Genomic DNA, 13,307 nt, shown 5'->3' with positions numbered 1-13,307 from the left:
CGGGTATCTGCGATGTGTTTGTGGACATTGAGAACAATTCCCCCGACAGAGACAGAGAGAGAAAGAGCGAGAAGAAAGAAAGTAAATATGAGGAAAAAACACACACACCTCCTCAATTTACCCTACTGACAAGCAACTTCACTCCTTCCAGCTATTCTTCTTTTTAAAAAGCAGTAAAAAGCAAGTAACGGAGAAATGAAAATAATATAATTTTAACCACTGGCGCGAGGGATTTGAGCGGGGAGTGTTTTTAGAATAAATAAACGATGAGGGGTATTTCAAACGCTTGAAATGAATGAGCATAGCTCAACACTAAAATACAAACAAATGTTACCACCAACTGTTTAGAAATAAATGGTATCGGCTGGGTCACCAAGGCAGTATGGAGGAGACCATTGGCCTTCTCAGTTTTAGTCTTTCTGCTTAATGTAGGTAATTATAGCCATAAAAAAACTATTTTTGGGATACCGGTATTAGCCTATTTATTTACTTATAATTTCCTTAATATTTGTATTATTATATTAATAGCTTACTATTATCAGTATTATTATTATCATTATCATTATCGTTATGATTGGTTATTATACCTGTATTTAATATTCATATAATTTGCTGAATGTAATTTTTAAATAGATATGTAATGCATTGCTGAATTTTTGTGTCTGTGCCTCTGCGCCTGTCTGCTCTATTCTGATACCGATCCAAAGTCTCTTCCGGTCGGCGCGTCCCGTGGAGAGGAGTCGGTAGAGGCGACGGGTTAGCACGATTACTGCCGGAGCAATCGAACCTAAACGAATTAGGAACCCCAGATGCCGGTCTGGGAGAACATTTTAAAACGAAGTGAAAAAGGAATGAGAGTGCGCCCTTTTATTAGTTCAGCTCACACCGGTACCGTCTGTGTTCAGCTTTATTTCTCTACCCATAATCAGTTTTAGCTGTTTTTTGTTGTTGTTGACCCTTACAACGAAATCTCTCTCTCTGCTTTATTCGGACTTTGTTGAATTCAGTGTCAGGAAATGTCAAATTGGGGAATATATTGTCATCTTTTAGCGATAAGGAAAAATAAAATAAGTTGTTTTTCTCGGTGTTGCCTCACATTTCGTCAGCCCCTCTGATGCTATACTTGGCAAATGCAATCTGCTGGTGTGTGTGTGCCTCTGTTCGTTGGTTTGGTATTTGAGTCAGTCAGTGCATGCATGTCTGTCAGTCCATCTCTCCATCTCGCGCGCTCATTAAACGTCCCTCTCTCCCCTTCCCGGCGTGTTTGTGCTCCCACTCCCGCCCTCCTTCCTCCTCGCCTCGCTCTCCACTTGCCCATGGCTATATGATCGTGAAAAATGTGTTTACAAAACTAGCTCTCTCACAGATCAAACCACACGCGAATCAAAGACTTGGAGAGAGAAAGAGAGAGGAGGGAAGAGAGGGGTGTGTGTAATTTAAAAATTCGTTTTTTTTTTTCCTTGTGCATGTGGATGTGTGCACATGGCTCCTTTGGCAATACAATATCTTTAAGCCCAAAACAACTGTTTGTGTTTCATAGTTAAACATGAGACATAATGTAATATTGATGGCTCCTTGACACACTAACACGGTGAAACACGGCCTGCCTCAGTTCAGTTGATCATTAGTGTGTATTACACTCCCGTACAATACTGTGCTAACAAGCACCGCACCTGAGATAAGTTGTCATCTGTAGTTGAGCTTTCAGAAGTGTGACACGAATTGGTTTAATTGACAGTTAGAGAAGCATTTGCTGTTGTGTTTTATTTCTCATGTTGCTTTTTCTCAAAGTCCATTTTAGGCCAGTCATTTTTGTGATGATGATGATGATGGTGGTGTGTGTGTGTGTGTGTGTGTCTGTGTGTGGTGCTCAGGTATGTATCAGAATATGGTGGGAGATGGAGGGAGGGAGAGTAGGGGTCTTTAGATTCATCATAACAAATCAGGGGACTGAATATAGAAGTGGGTAATACAATACAGTATTGATGGAACAATAGAGAGAGGAAGAGGAGGAAGAGGAAGAAATAAAGAGAGTGACTTGGCGAGACACAGAAGGGGATGAGAAAGAGAAGAGTGCCAGAGGAGAGAGTGAAGGGGTAAAGAGAGGGGGATGAGAGACAGGGAGGGAGGGGCAGACAGACAAGTGGGGGAGTGATTATAGCAGGGTTTATGTATGAGCTATTGATTTAGTCGGTGGTGACTTCTTGAGTGGTTAATTCGGGAAGTGAGAGCGATAGAGAGAGTAACTCACTGACCAGGGAGGAGGAGGGATAAATAGAGAGGGGGGTAGAGAGCAGGGAAGGGAAGGATAAGGAGGAGAGAAGGATCTGTAACAAGTGCATCTCCTCATGAGGTGAAATCATCGCTTTTATCACCATGCATCTAAAGACAGGTGTTGAAATCAGGGCGGTACAGTGTTGGTCTCCGCAGGATGAAGTTAAAGGTGTCATTTTTCTGCTAACCTTTGACCTCTGAATCCCATAACCTCTGTGTCCAAAATGTGACAATTTTTCCTTTGAAGTGCACTACCTTCAACCAGGCACTGCTGAAACTAGTGCACACTATAGGAAATAGAATGCCATTTTAATCCCCTGAACTGACAAACCACCATGCAGGGTTTAAGTAGACTACATTCTGGTCAACGAAGAAAATATTATGTTCAAATGTCTGATTTTTCCATAAAACAGTTGTCTTTCATGAACAAGTTTGATAGCTTTTGGTATCTTTTAAATCTCATGCTCTCACTTTCTCTACAACTTTGCATTTCTGAGCTCTCTCTTGTGCATCTGGTCTCTCTCTCTCTCTCTCTCACACACACACACACACACACACACACACACACACACACACACACACACACACACACACACACACACACACACACACACACACACACACACACACACACACACACACACACACACACACACACACACACACCTTCCCTGTTTACCTTTATGATAGGGTGAAGTTGAGCCCATAGGTCACTCATATGCTCCATAGAAACAACAGATGGTTCTCCCCTTCTCACTGTCTTACCCTGTCTGAAGGAGTCAACATCAACCCTAACCCCAAATCCCTAACCCTAAATTTAAACCTAACCGTAAACCTAACCCTTATTGTAACACTAATCCTAATTGTAACCCAGCGAAATGTTAGCTTTTGTCTGGTCCCCACAAGGATAGTAAAACAAAACCACACCCACACACCTTGCATCTGGAAGTAGTCATTTGCAGTTAATCAAACTCTGTGAAATTGCCTGATCATGAAATATATTTCGTATATATGTTTGTAGATGTAATCATGTATGTGCGTGTGTCTCTTTGTGTGTATTAGACGTGAATATGCGTGTCTCCGCTTGTGTGAAGTTTAAGGTCCGATCGCCAGAGCAGTTTCTTTTCCTCTTTCTCTTCCCCTCTCTTCCCTCTCGCGAAGGTTTTGATCTCTCAGCCGCGAGATCAAAGGCGCTCTCTGGCTATTAGTCAGCGCGAGCCATTGATCCCTCATCGATCCACGCGAGACACAGCCGCCCCGTGAACACCGTACTAGGCTCCCCAAAGCTCTCCCGCACGTCGGGAGAGAGAGAGCAAGCAAGGAGAGAGGGGAAACGCAAAGGGGGGCAATGTGTGTGTGCGTCTGTGTGGATTTTTCACTGGCACCGGTAGAGCCAAGCTCGAGCTTTTTCTTTGCCGCGGGACATGAAACAATGAGGCTCGAGCCGGTTTTAATAAAGCGCGCTTTCCCTCCTTTCAACTCTGGCGCTCGGCGGACGAGCCGGCAGCGGAGAGCGATCGATAATTAATGACGATGAATAATTTAACCCTATCGATTGATACTTTTTCTTCCTCTTTTTTTCTTCGTATTTTCCTCCTTATATCTTAAGGCCGGTATTCTGTAAGGTGGTGATACCATATCACATGCAACCCTCTCCCATCACCATCTCCTTAACTTGAGCAAGTTTTCCAAACATTCGCTTCCTCATTCACATGCCAATCTACTGTATATTTATTCATAATTTAGCTTCATAACTAAACACACTTTTCATAATAAAATCGTCATCATTAGGGTTCACATACAAAACTTTACCCCATTTATTTCCCTTGGTTGAGTCAACGTTGATTCCACGTAATTTCAATGAAATTAAGTTGAACCAATGTGAAATAGGGCCTAGACTTGACGTCTTTTCCCAGAATTGACGCCTTTTCCCAGTGGGATGGCTGTTTGGTGATGTCGATTCACATACACTCATATCTCCAAAAGGCCCATAGTTTTCAAGCACCCAATGCTTATAGGCGTAAATTGTATGGTCTTTTTTGTTGTTGTTGATTAAATTTCATGTTGTTTCTGAAGTGGTTTAGCAGTTTTGGGATTATAGTCAATTTTACAGGCTCATTTCAAGTTCTCCATAATTTTATCTTCTTGACCTGTTCCTCTTTTGACTTTTGTTTATTTATTTTCCTTCCCCATTTCTCCCACCATTGATCCTAGTAGTATTGTTGTCTGTTCCATAGACCTCTCCACCTTCCAGTTTAACATTTGGACAGCTAGCAGGTCCTGTCTTCCATCCCCCTGCACTTCTTCCCCCTGCCCCTCTGCCCCTCTGCCTCCCTCCCTCCCTCCTCTCATATCCCCCCTCCTTCTCCTCTTACAAACCCATACCACAGTCCCTCTGTTCTTCCACCCTGAGGCTGACCAGAGTGTCGGAGCTAACCAGAGAGGGAACAGAGAAAGAGGGAGAGGGGGTAGAAGGATAGGGAGAGGGTGTTCAGTTGGGCATTTTCAGGGGCAACCAAAAAAGAAAGATGAGATAGATGTACAGAGTTAGTTTCATCTGTTGGAGACAGAGAGCGAGAGAGGCCAGACTCATATCTCTTCTCTTTTTTTTGAGACCCTACACTTTTTCCATCTTTAGACACCACTGGAGACAAAATGTTGCCAGAATGTCAGTCTGTCCAACTTCCATATCTGGCTGTTACTCTTCACTCTGCTCCCTCTCTGTCCACAGTCTCTCCATTACCAGTCTTTCTTCTGTTCCAAGTCCCCACTCTACCGCAAGTCCCCACTTTACCCCTGTTCCAAGTCCCTGTTTTACCCCAAGTCCCCACTTTACCCCTGTTCCAAGTCCCCACTCTACCGCAAGTCCCCACTTTACCCCTGTTCCAAGTCCCCACTCTACCGCAAGTCCCCACTTTACACCTTTCTCAAGTCCCCATTCTACTCCAAGTCCCCACTCTACCCCTGTTCCAAGTCCCCACTCAACCCCAAGTCCCCACTTTACCCCTGTTCCAAGTCCCCACTCAACCCCAAGTCCCCACTTTACCTCTGTTCCAAGTCCCCACTCTACCGCAAGTCCCCACTTTACCCCTTTCCCAAGTACCCATTTTACTCCAAGTCCCCACTTTACCCCTGTTCCAAGTATCCACTCTACTGCATATCCCCACTCTACCCCTGTTACAAAGTCCCCACTTTACCCCTGTTCCAAGTCCCCACTCATCTGTCAGACCTGATTTCGTGAAATGCAGTTCATTACCATATAGAATCTGATTCTACATTTCCATCCACAGAAAAGCTCAATAGTGAACTCCAAGGCAGGTGCAGGTGTACTATGGGGTTCCAGGACACATGTTATAGGTGTATTAGTGTAACAGTGAAACAATAGTTGCCAGTGTAAAACTGGGACAATATGTCTCGCACTCTGCCTTTTTTGTTATTGGTGCTTAGAGTAATCCTTCATCTATACTGTTGTATTGGGTGGCCATCAGTTACTGTGTGAGACTGGTCTTTTCTTTGGTCCATTATAGGCTCGTCCCCAATGCTACGTGCAAACCTCTTTGTGAGTATCTTTTAGCCTTTGTTTATGCACTGTGTGTGTGTGTAGTCTGCATCTTTGGTAAACAATGAACATTACATTTTTCAGCCCTGCGATAAATATGTGTGTGTGTGTGTGTGTATTGATTCAGTTAGTATCCACGGTTTCAACAACGCCTCATTGTGTGTGCTATTACTATCACTATCAGTCTCTACCTGTACACTGGTGTTGGTATGTGTGAGTAGAGTATTTACCTGTGACTCGGTGTGTCTGTGTGTGTATACACTCCATTAGTCTATCAGTGTGCCTCTGTATCTGGCAGTGTGTGTGCATGAGGAGCAGTATTCCCTGTGCTGCTAGTTATAATGTTTCTGGGGGTGATAGGGGGAACTTGAAAGCCCTGTGCTGCCCAAATCAAAACTAACAAGGAAATGATGGGGGCTCCTTTATCTCTTCTCTGGCCTGGGGGGCCAGAGAGGAGGGAGGGAGATTGGGAGTCGGGTGGGGAGGGGGCCTGGCTTCCTCTTTGATTTGTAAAAAATGCATTACCTCCGAAATCAAACAGAAAATTACTGCGCCGAAGCATAACACACAGAGCAGGAGAGGGAGGGAGAGAGAGAAGACAGTGGACAGGTGGGAAAGGGAAGGGAGGAGTCAACTGTGGAGATAGGCTGGCAGATAGATAGGAGATGGGTGCGTATAGATTTTGAGGAGGTGCGTAGGAGGAAAGAGAGGTAGACCTTGTCCGGTACTAAAGCACCCATATTGTGTATCCTCTGAGAGTACAGACTGGGGTTTAGGAGTCTATGGTAAATGATAGGATGATGTGCTATTGATGGCCCAAAGCTCAAGGGAATAGGGAGAGGCATAGATTGTTGCAAACATAGAATTACATATGGAATCATAGACATATAGGAGCTCTATGGCTGTAAAGATCAAATAAATAGACAAGTTGAAATTCAGTGCAGTGCCTGTCAGGTCTCAAATATGCTTAAATACTGCTGAAATACTGTACATATAGCCTCTAAAGGTGTGGAAATAATTCCACAACAATCTCTGGAAAATTGTTTTGAATGTACAGCTTCCCAGAATGCATAGTTATCTTAGTAAATAATTGAACAGGGAGTATAGGCTTGTTAGTTACAGGTGAAGATAATTACTTGTGACAGACAGAGTTTGCACTCAAGGAGGGACAGTAAAGGAGGGACAGTAAACAAGGAACAGTAAAGTAGGAGCAGGGAGAACAGGAAAATGAGGAAGAGAGGAAAAAGAAGAAGGGATATATGCACTCAGACGATGGATTCTGAGAAAGAAACAGAGGTCTGAAAACACAAAGATGAAGCGAACGGGAGGAGCCACAGTCCAAAGACTAAAAAGAGCAAGAGGGTGAGAGTGGGTGAGTGAGAGGGTGAGAGTGGGTGAGTGAGAGGGTGAGAGTGAGTGAGTGAGAGGGTGAGAGTGAGTGAGTGAGAGGGTGAGAGTGTGAGAGGGTGCGTGTGAGTGAGAGAGAAATGCCTGGAGTTAGTAATAATAATTTATACAAACACACCTCAATAATTCACGTACCATTTCAATGCTGGAGGGAAAATCCACATTTCACAGAGCATAATTAAATAGAGGCAGAGAGTGGAAAGAGAGAGAGAGAGAGAGAGATGGAGAGATAGATGGAGAGACCAGCATTAAAGATACTTTTGCAGTGGCAGGGTTTCTTTACCATTTGAGGTTTGTAAAGCAACCAAGATGAAATTGTAATATCCAAACTATATCCAATCTCTTGAACTCGTCTCACTTCTCTTCATCCTAACATTGACAGGTGCTCATCCTTAGTATTTCACCATTCACCTTCACAGTTGTCTAATGTGCACAGTAGAATTACAACTCTGTCTTTAGTCATATTCACTCATATTACAGGGTCAGCCATAGTAGTATGGCACCCCTGGAGCAAATGAGAGTTAAGTGCCTTGCTCAAGGGCACGTCGACAGATTTTTCATCTTGTCAGCTCGGGTATTTAGAGCCCACCGCTCCAACCACTAGGCTACCTGCCACCCTAATTCACAGTTTAATTTATATTTTCAGAGGTTATTTTCTCAGAAATAAAATGATGTGAATGTTCAGACAGAAAGACTGTGCTGATCAACAGTTTGCTGGCCAATAAACATGTCTGGATGTATTTATTCTGTACATTTACCTGTTGTGCTTTTCACTAGCCAACCCAATTCCAATTTTGGGCATTTATTTGGCATATTCGATACAGATCTTATCTTAGGTATTAATAATGTGAAAATATGAAAATACTTCAGCTTTATTTGTTTTTACACACCTGGCCTTGGTTCTCATTTTAGTTTCTATTTTTGTAATTTTCTCCTCATTGTATTACAAAATATGAATTATTTTAAATGATTGTAAATTGAATATATCAGTCTTTCATGTAACATCTTTGTCAATAAAGCCGTTATAACCACTAAACCACTAACCATTTTGGAATGAATCACTACTCCCTACTCCCACTTTTTGATCAAAACAGCTTCTATCTATCACCTCATTATCCTGCGCCTTCTTCAAGTTTAAAGAGATTAATTTCTCATATTCTTTAAACATACTGTAGGGATGTCCTCCACATTGCATCAGTTACTGCTCTCTGACCCTGCTAGATCGCGCCATCAACACATGATCTACAAAAGCTCTTGATATATACTGTATGTAACGTTGATATGAGGGACTCAAAACCACGGTGAAAAAACATCCCCTGCCCTTTGCCCTGCAGGTCATCTCTCACCTCGGACTTGGTTAACTCATCCCTCTCTCCCACCTTTCTTTTTCTCCCAGGAAATAAAAGTAATTTGAATTCAATTATAATTTTTCCCTCTCTCCCCTTCTCTCCCTCTGTCTCCCCATCTCTCAGGTGTAGTGGAGGCATGGACTGTAACTGCGTCAGTGATCTGTTGCTCACCCCCCCTGTCCCTGCCCTCTGGACTCCAGGTGAGGCAAGCAGGATGGGGGCACTTTTTTGCGGAAGCCGGGGTACGTGGTTTGGGGAGTTGGGGATTTTATTAGGGTTGTGGAGGAACATTTGATTAACTTTTGGGGGAGGGCAGATACCAGTTATACACTAAGGGGAGATGTACAAAGTGCTTGTACCTGTGCAATGTTTGGTGTTAGATGTTATTATCAGCAGGAATAAAATAGACAACAAAAAACCTTGATGCTAATTTACCAAACTGTCTTTATTTACACTTCAACTAAATGCATTATTCCTACCTCTTAACCTTTATGTACCTATTTGTAGTAGGTTTACCTGTATTCCCTTGCATACTTTTCCCCTGTGTTACTGCTTAGTACACCAGGCCTTGATAGCTAGTGTTTTCTAATGGTCAGTATGTATACTCCAACAAGTCTGCATTATAAAGATCATTTGTTATTTATGAATAACCAAAAACTTACCACACACATCAGTGAACAAATAACGTTTCTAATTTGTTAGGATTCATGTTTCTTTACTTATTCTGCAAGGGCTAATTAGCCAGAATTTTTTGTTCAATTGATGAGCTATTAATTATATTAGAAGTGTATGGCAGCAGGCAGTTAGAATTCAAGTATTATCAAATTGTAAGTAGCATCCATCAACTCTGAAAGAGAGCTGAAATCTAACTGACCAGCTAGTGGGTCCAAGCTAGAGGGCATTAGTAGTACCACAGAGCAACATTGCTGTAAGCATGCTCTATGATATTGAACACATCATCCCTGAACTGCATCACTCCATCAGTCATCCAGACAGCTAGCCCCTTTGGCCAGCACTCACCATTCACAGACCAATAGGCCTCAATCTCATCCTCCCACTCTCCTGCTCCTCCTCCTCAGGCATCGCCTTCCCAGACTGGGCCTACAAGCCTGAGTCGAGCCCCGGCTCGCGACAGATTCAGCTTTGGCACTTCATCCTGGAGCTGCTGCAGAAGGAGGAGTACCAGAGTGTGATTTCCTGGCAGGGGGAATATGGAGAGTTTGTCATCAAGGATCCTGACGAGGTGGCCAAATTGTGGGGCCTTCGGAAATGCAAACCCCACATGAACTACGATAAGCTGAGCAGGGCGCTAAGGTAGGAACTGTGCGTCTGTGGGTATGTGCCTGTGTGTGTGTCGTGTGTGTGTGTGTGTGTGTGTGTGTGTGTGTGTGTGTGTGTGTGTGTGTGTGTGTGTGTGTGTGTGTGTGTGTGTGTGTGTGTGTGTGTGTGTGTGTGTGTGTGTGTGTGTTTGTTTGTTTGTTTGTTTGTTTGTTTGTTTGTACTTTATCTGATATTTTTCAGTAAAAGAAGACAGAAAAAGTAGCAGTATTTATTTTTTGTGGATTTAAGTCCTATGTGTCTCATTCACCTTCTCCCTCCATGTCAGTAAAAATGGAAAGACAAATATTATGTTTTTTCCTTAAAAATGTCAATACCCTCGATTTCACCTTATTTTCCAATGTCCAAATGGAAAAGTTCACTCTTTAACCTCCGTATAAAAAATGAAATAAGAATTTTGCAATTAATCCCCCATATAAAATAGCTTGGATTTAGACCTACTGAGAATAAATCAACTCCTTCTGCCTTCTCAGAAATACTTGGCTCAAAACTCTACGCATTGCTATGTGATTTAAGCTATAGCCCTGCTACCTATTCTGCTATACATCATTCTATTGAATTTACCCCACATCCCACCGCTACTCGTTGCTTGCTTATGCAAATGACAACACACACACACACACACACACACACACACACACACACACACACACACACACACACACACACACACACACACACACACACACACACCCTGTTACCGCCCTCCCTGGTTTCCCCTGCCCTCTCGTTAATGGGGGCTGTCGTAGGGGTCTAATTGTTATGAATTGGCTGGGGCCATAATTAGCCTTCTTGATTAGCCTAGCTTAATTGCTCAATTAAGGGCCACGGCACAATTGCCACGCAAAGCAAAAGTGTACAAATTATTGCGAGGGCCCCAACCGTTTGTGGTGGATACATACTGATATACATTGTATTTGGAAAGTATTCAGACCCCTTCACTTTTCCCACGTTATTCTAAAATTGATTTTTTTTTTAATTACCTCATCAATCTACACACAATAACCCATCATAATGACAAAGCGAAAACAGTTTTTTGGAAATTGTTGCTAACTTATAAAAAATAAAAAACAGGAATACCTTTTTTACGTAAGTACTCAGACCCTTTGCTATGAGACAGGAAATTGAGCTCAGGTGCATCCTGTTTCCATTGATCATCCTTGAGATGTTTCTACAACATGATTGGAGTCCACCTGTGGTCAATTAAATTGATTGGACATGATTTGGAAATGCACACACAGTCCCACAGTCGTCAGAACAAAAACCAAACCATAAGTCCAATGGAATTGTTCATAAAGCTCCAAGACATGATTGTGTCGTGGCACAGATCTGGGGAAGGGTACCAAAACATTTTTTGCAGCATTGAAGGTCCCCAAGAACAAAGTGGCCTCCATCATTCTTAAATGGAAGAAGTTTGGATCGACCAAGACTCTTCCTAGAGTTGTCCGCCCGGCCAAACTGAGCAATCAAGGGAGAAGGGCCTTGGTCAGGAAGGTGACCAAGAACCCAATGGTCATTCTGACAGAGTTCCAGAGTTCCTCTGTGGAGATGGGAGAACCTTCCAGAAGGACAACCATCTCTGCAGCAGTCCAACAATCATGTGCCTTTTACTCCTCAGTAAAATGCACATGACAGCCCGCTTGAAGTTTGTCAAAAGGCTCCTAAGGACTCTCAGTCCATGAGAAATAAGATTCTCTAGTCTGATTAAACCAAGATGGCTCTCTTTGGCCTGAATGCCAAGCATCACGTCTGGAGGAAACCTGGCACCATCCCTATGGTGAAGCATGGTGGTGGCAGCATCATGCTGTGGGGATGTTTTCAGAGGCAGGAACTGGAGGACTAGTCAAGATCGAGGGAAAGATGAATGGAGCAAAGTACAGAGAGATCCTTGATGAAAACTCAAGTGCTCAGGACCTCAGACTGGGGTGAAGGTTCACCTTCCAACAGGACAACGACCCTAAGCACACAGCCAAGACAACGCAGGACTGGCTTCGGGACAAGTCTCTGAATGTCCTTGAGTGGCCCAGCCAGAGCCCGGACTTGAACCCGATCGAACATCTCTGGAGAGACCTGAAAATAGCTGTGCAGTGACGCTTCCCATCCAACCTAACAGAGCTTGAGAGGATCTGCAGAGAAGAATGGGAGAAACTCCCCAAATACAGGTGTGCCAAGCTTGTATTGTCATACCCGAGATGACTCAAGGCTGTAATCGCTGCCAAAGGTGCTTCAACCAAGTACTGAGTAAGGGGTCTGAATACTTATGTAAATGTGATATTTCAGTTTGAGATTTTTTATAAATTTGCAAAAATTCTAAAAAAATGTTTTTGCTTTGTCATTATGGGGTATTGTGTGTAGATTAATGAGGAATAAAACAAATGTTATCAATTTTAGAATAAGGCTGTAACGTAACAAAATATGGAAAAAGTGAAGGGGTCTGAATACTTTCCGAATGCACTGTATACAGGTCTGTATGCCTGTGAAGTTGTTACCTTAAATCTACAGTGTAGCTATACAGGATTTTAACTTTGTCACTGGCCTATTTTAAATTACTTACATGCTTAAAATAGTAAATTAAAGTCTAAGAATGTATCAGGACAGTCACCAGCTTAATATAATATGTTTTTTCTTTATTCAGTTTTGAGAACACCTCCCACCCCGCCTCACCTCTGTACCAACCCTCTCATCTGAACCATATGGCAGTATGTAGTATCTGACAGTGTAGGATTCTGACAGGTACTGTAGCCTGTGACACCTCAGTAGGTGGCACAGGAAACAAGCACTGTAAGGTTGGAGTGACTGGCACCTGAGGTTGTTTCCATAGAGACACCACTCACATTGTAGTCCCGCCCTCAAAGAGGCACTTCAGTTGTGAATGATGCCAGAAGCGCTGACAGCAAGAGTTGATGTATATCTATTATGCATATTTATGTACGTATACTGTACATGTCATAAATTATATTTATGTACGTATACTGTACATGTAATAAATAATATTTCTGTACATATACTGTACATGTAATGAATAATATTTCTGTATATATACTGTACATGTAATGAATAATATTTCTGTACATATACTGTACATGTAATGGATAATATTTCTGTACATATACTGTACATGTAAGGAATTATATTTCTGTACATATACTGTACATGTAATTAATAATATTTCGGTACATATACTGTACATGTAATTAATAATATTTCGGTACATATACTGTACATGTAATAAATACTATTTCGGTACATATACTGTACATGTAAGAAATCAAATGTATTCATCACATGCTTCGTAAACAACAGGTGTGGATAAACAGTGAAATGCTTACTTTACGGGCCCTTCCCAAATATATTTAATATTTACATAATAATTGCTGTAT

General features: G+C 42.4%; 2 protein-coding genes across 2 annotated transcripts in view; both read left to right on the top strand.

Moving 5' to 3' along the window:
• LOC120047233 (zinc finger protein 2 homolog) overlaps nucleotides 1-5,515 on the top strand; it is a 102,515-nt gene extending 97,000 nt beyond the window's left edge. Inside the window, exon 6 of the mRNA XM_038992763.1 lies at nucleotides 5,006-5,515. Within this exon, the coding sequence (XP_038848691.1) occupies nucleotides 5,006-5,515 (510 nt within the window). The remainder of the gene's footprint in view (nucleotides 1-5,005) is intronic.
• Nucleotides 5,516-8,725: 3,210 nt separating this feature from the next.
• LOC120047232 (ETS domain-containing transcription factor ERF-like) overlaps nucleotides 8,726-13,307 on the top strand; it is a 24,929-nt gene continuing 20,347 nt past the window's right edge. The window contains exons 1-2 of the mRNA XM_038992762.1: nucleotides 8,726-8,789; nucleotides 9,669-9,903. Of these exons, the coding sequence (XP_038848690.1) occupies nucleotides 8,726-8,789; nucleotides 9,669-9,903 (299 nt within the window). The remainder of the gene's footprint in view (nucleotides 8,790-9,668; nucleotides 9,904-13,307) is intronic.

This window comes from Salvelinus namaycush, chromosome 5 (genome assembly GCF_016432855.1).
Source record: "Salvelinus namaycush isolate Seneca chromosome 5, SaNama_1.0, whole genome shotgun sequence".
In the NCBI taxonomy this organism is placed as follows: domain Eukaryota; kingdom Metazoa; phylum Chordata; class Actinopteri; order Salmoniformes; family Salmonidae; genus Salvelinus; species Salvelinus namaycush.
Note: the sequence above shows the minus strand (reverse complement) of the source record. Positions and strands in the feature narration are given on the sequence as shown.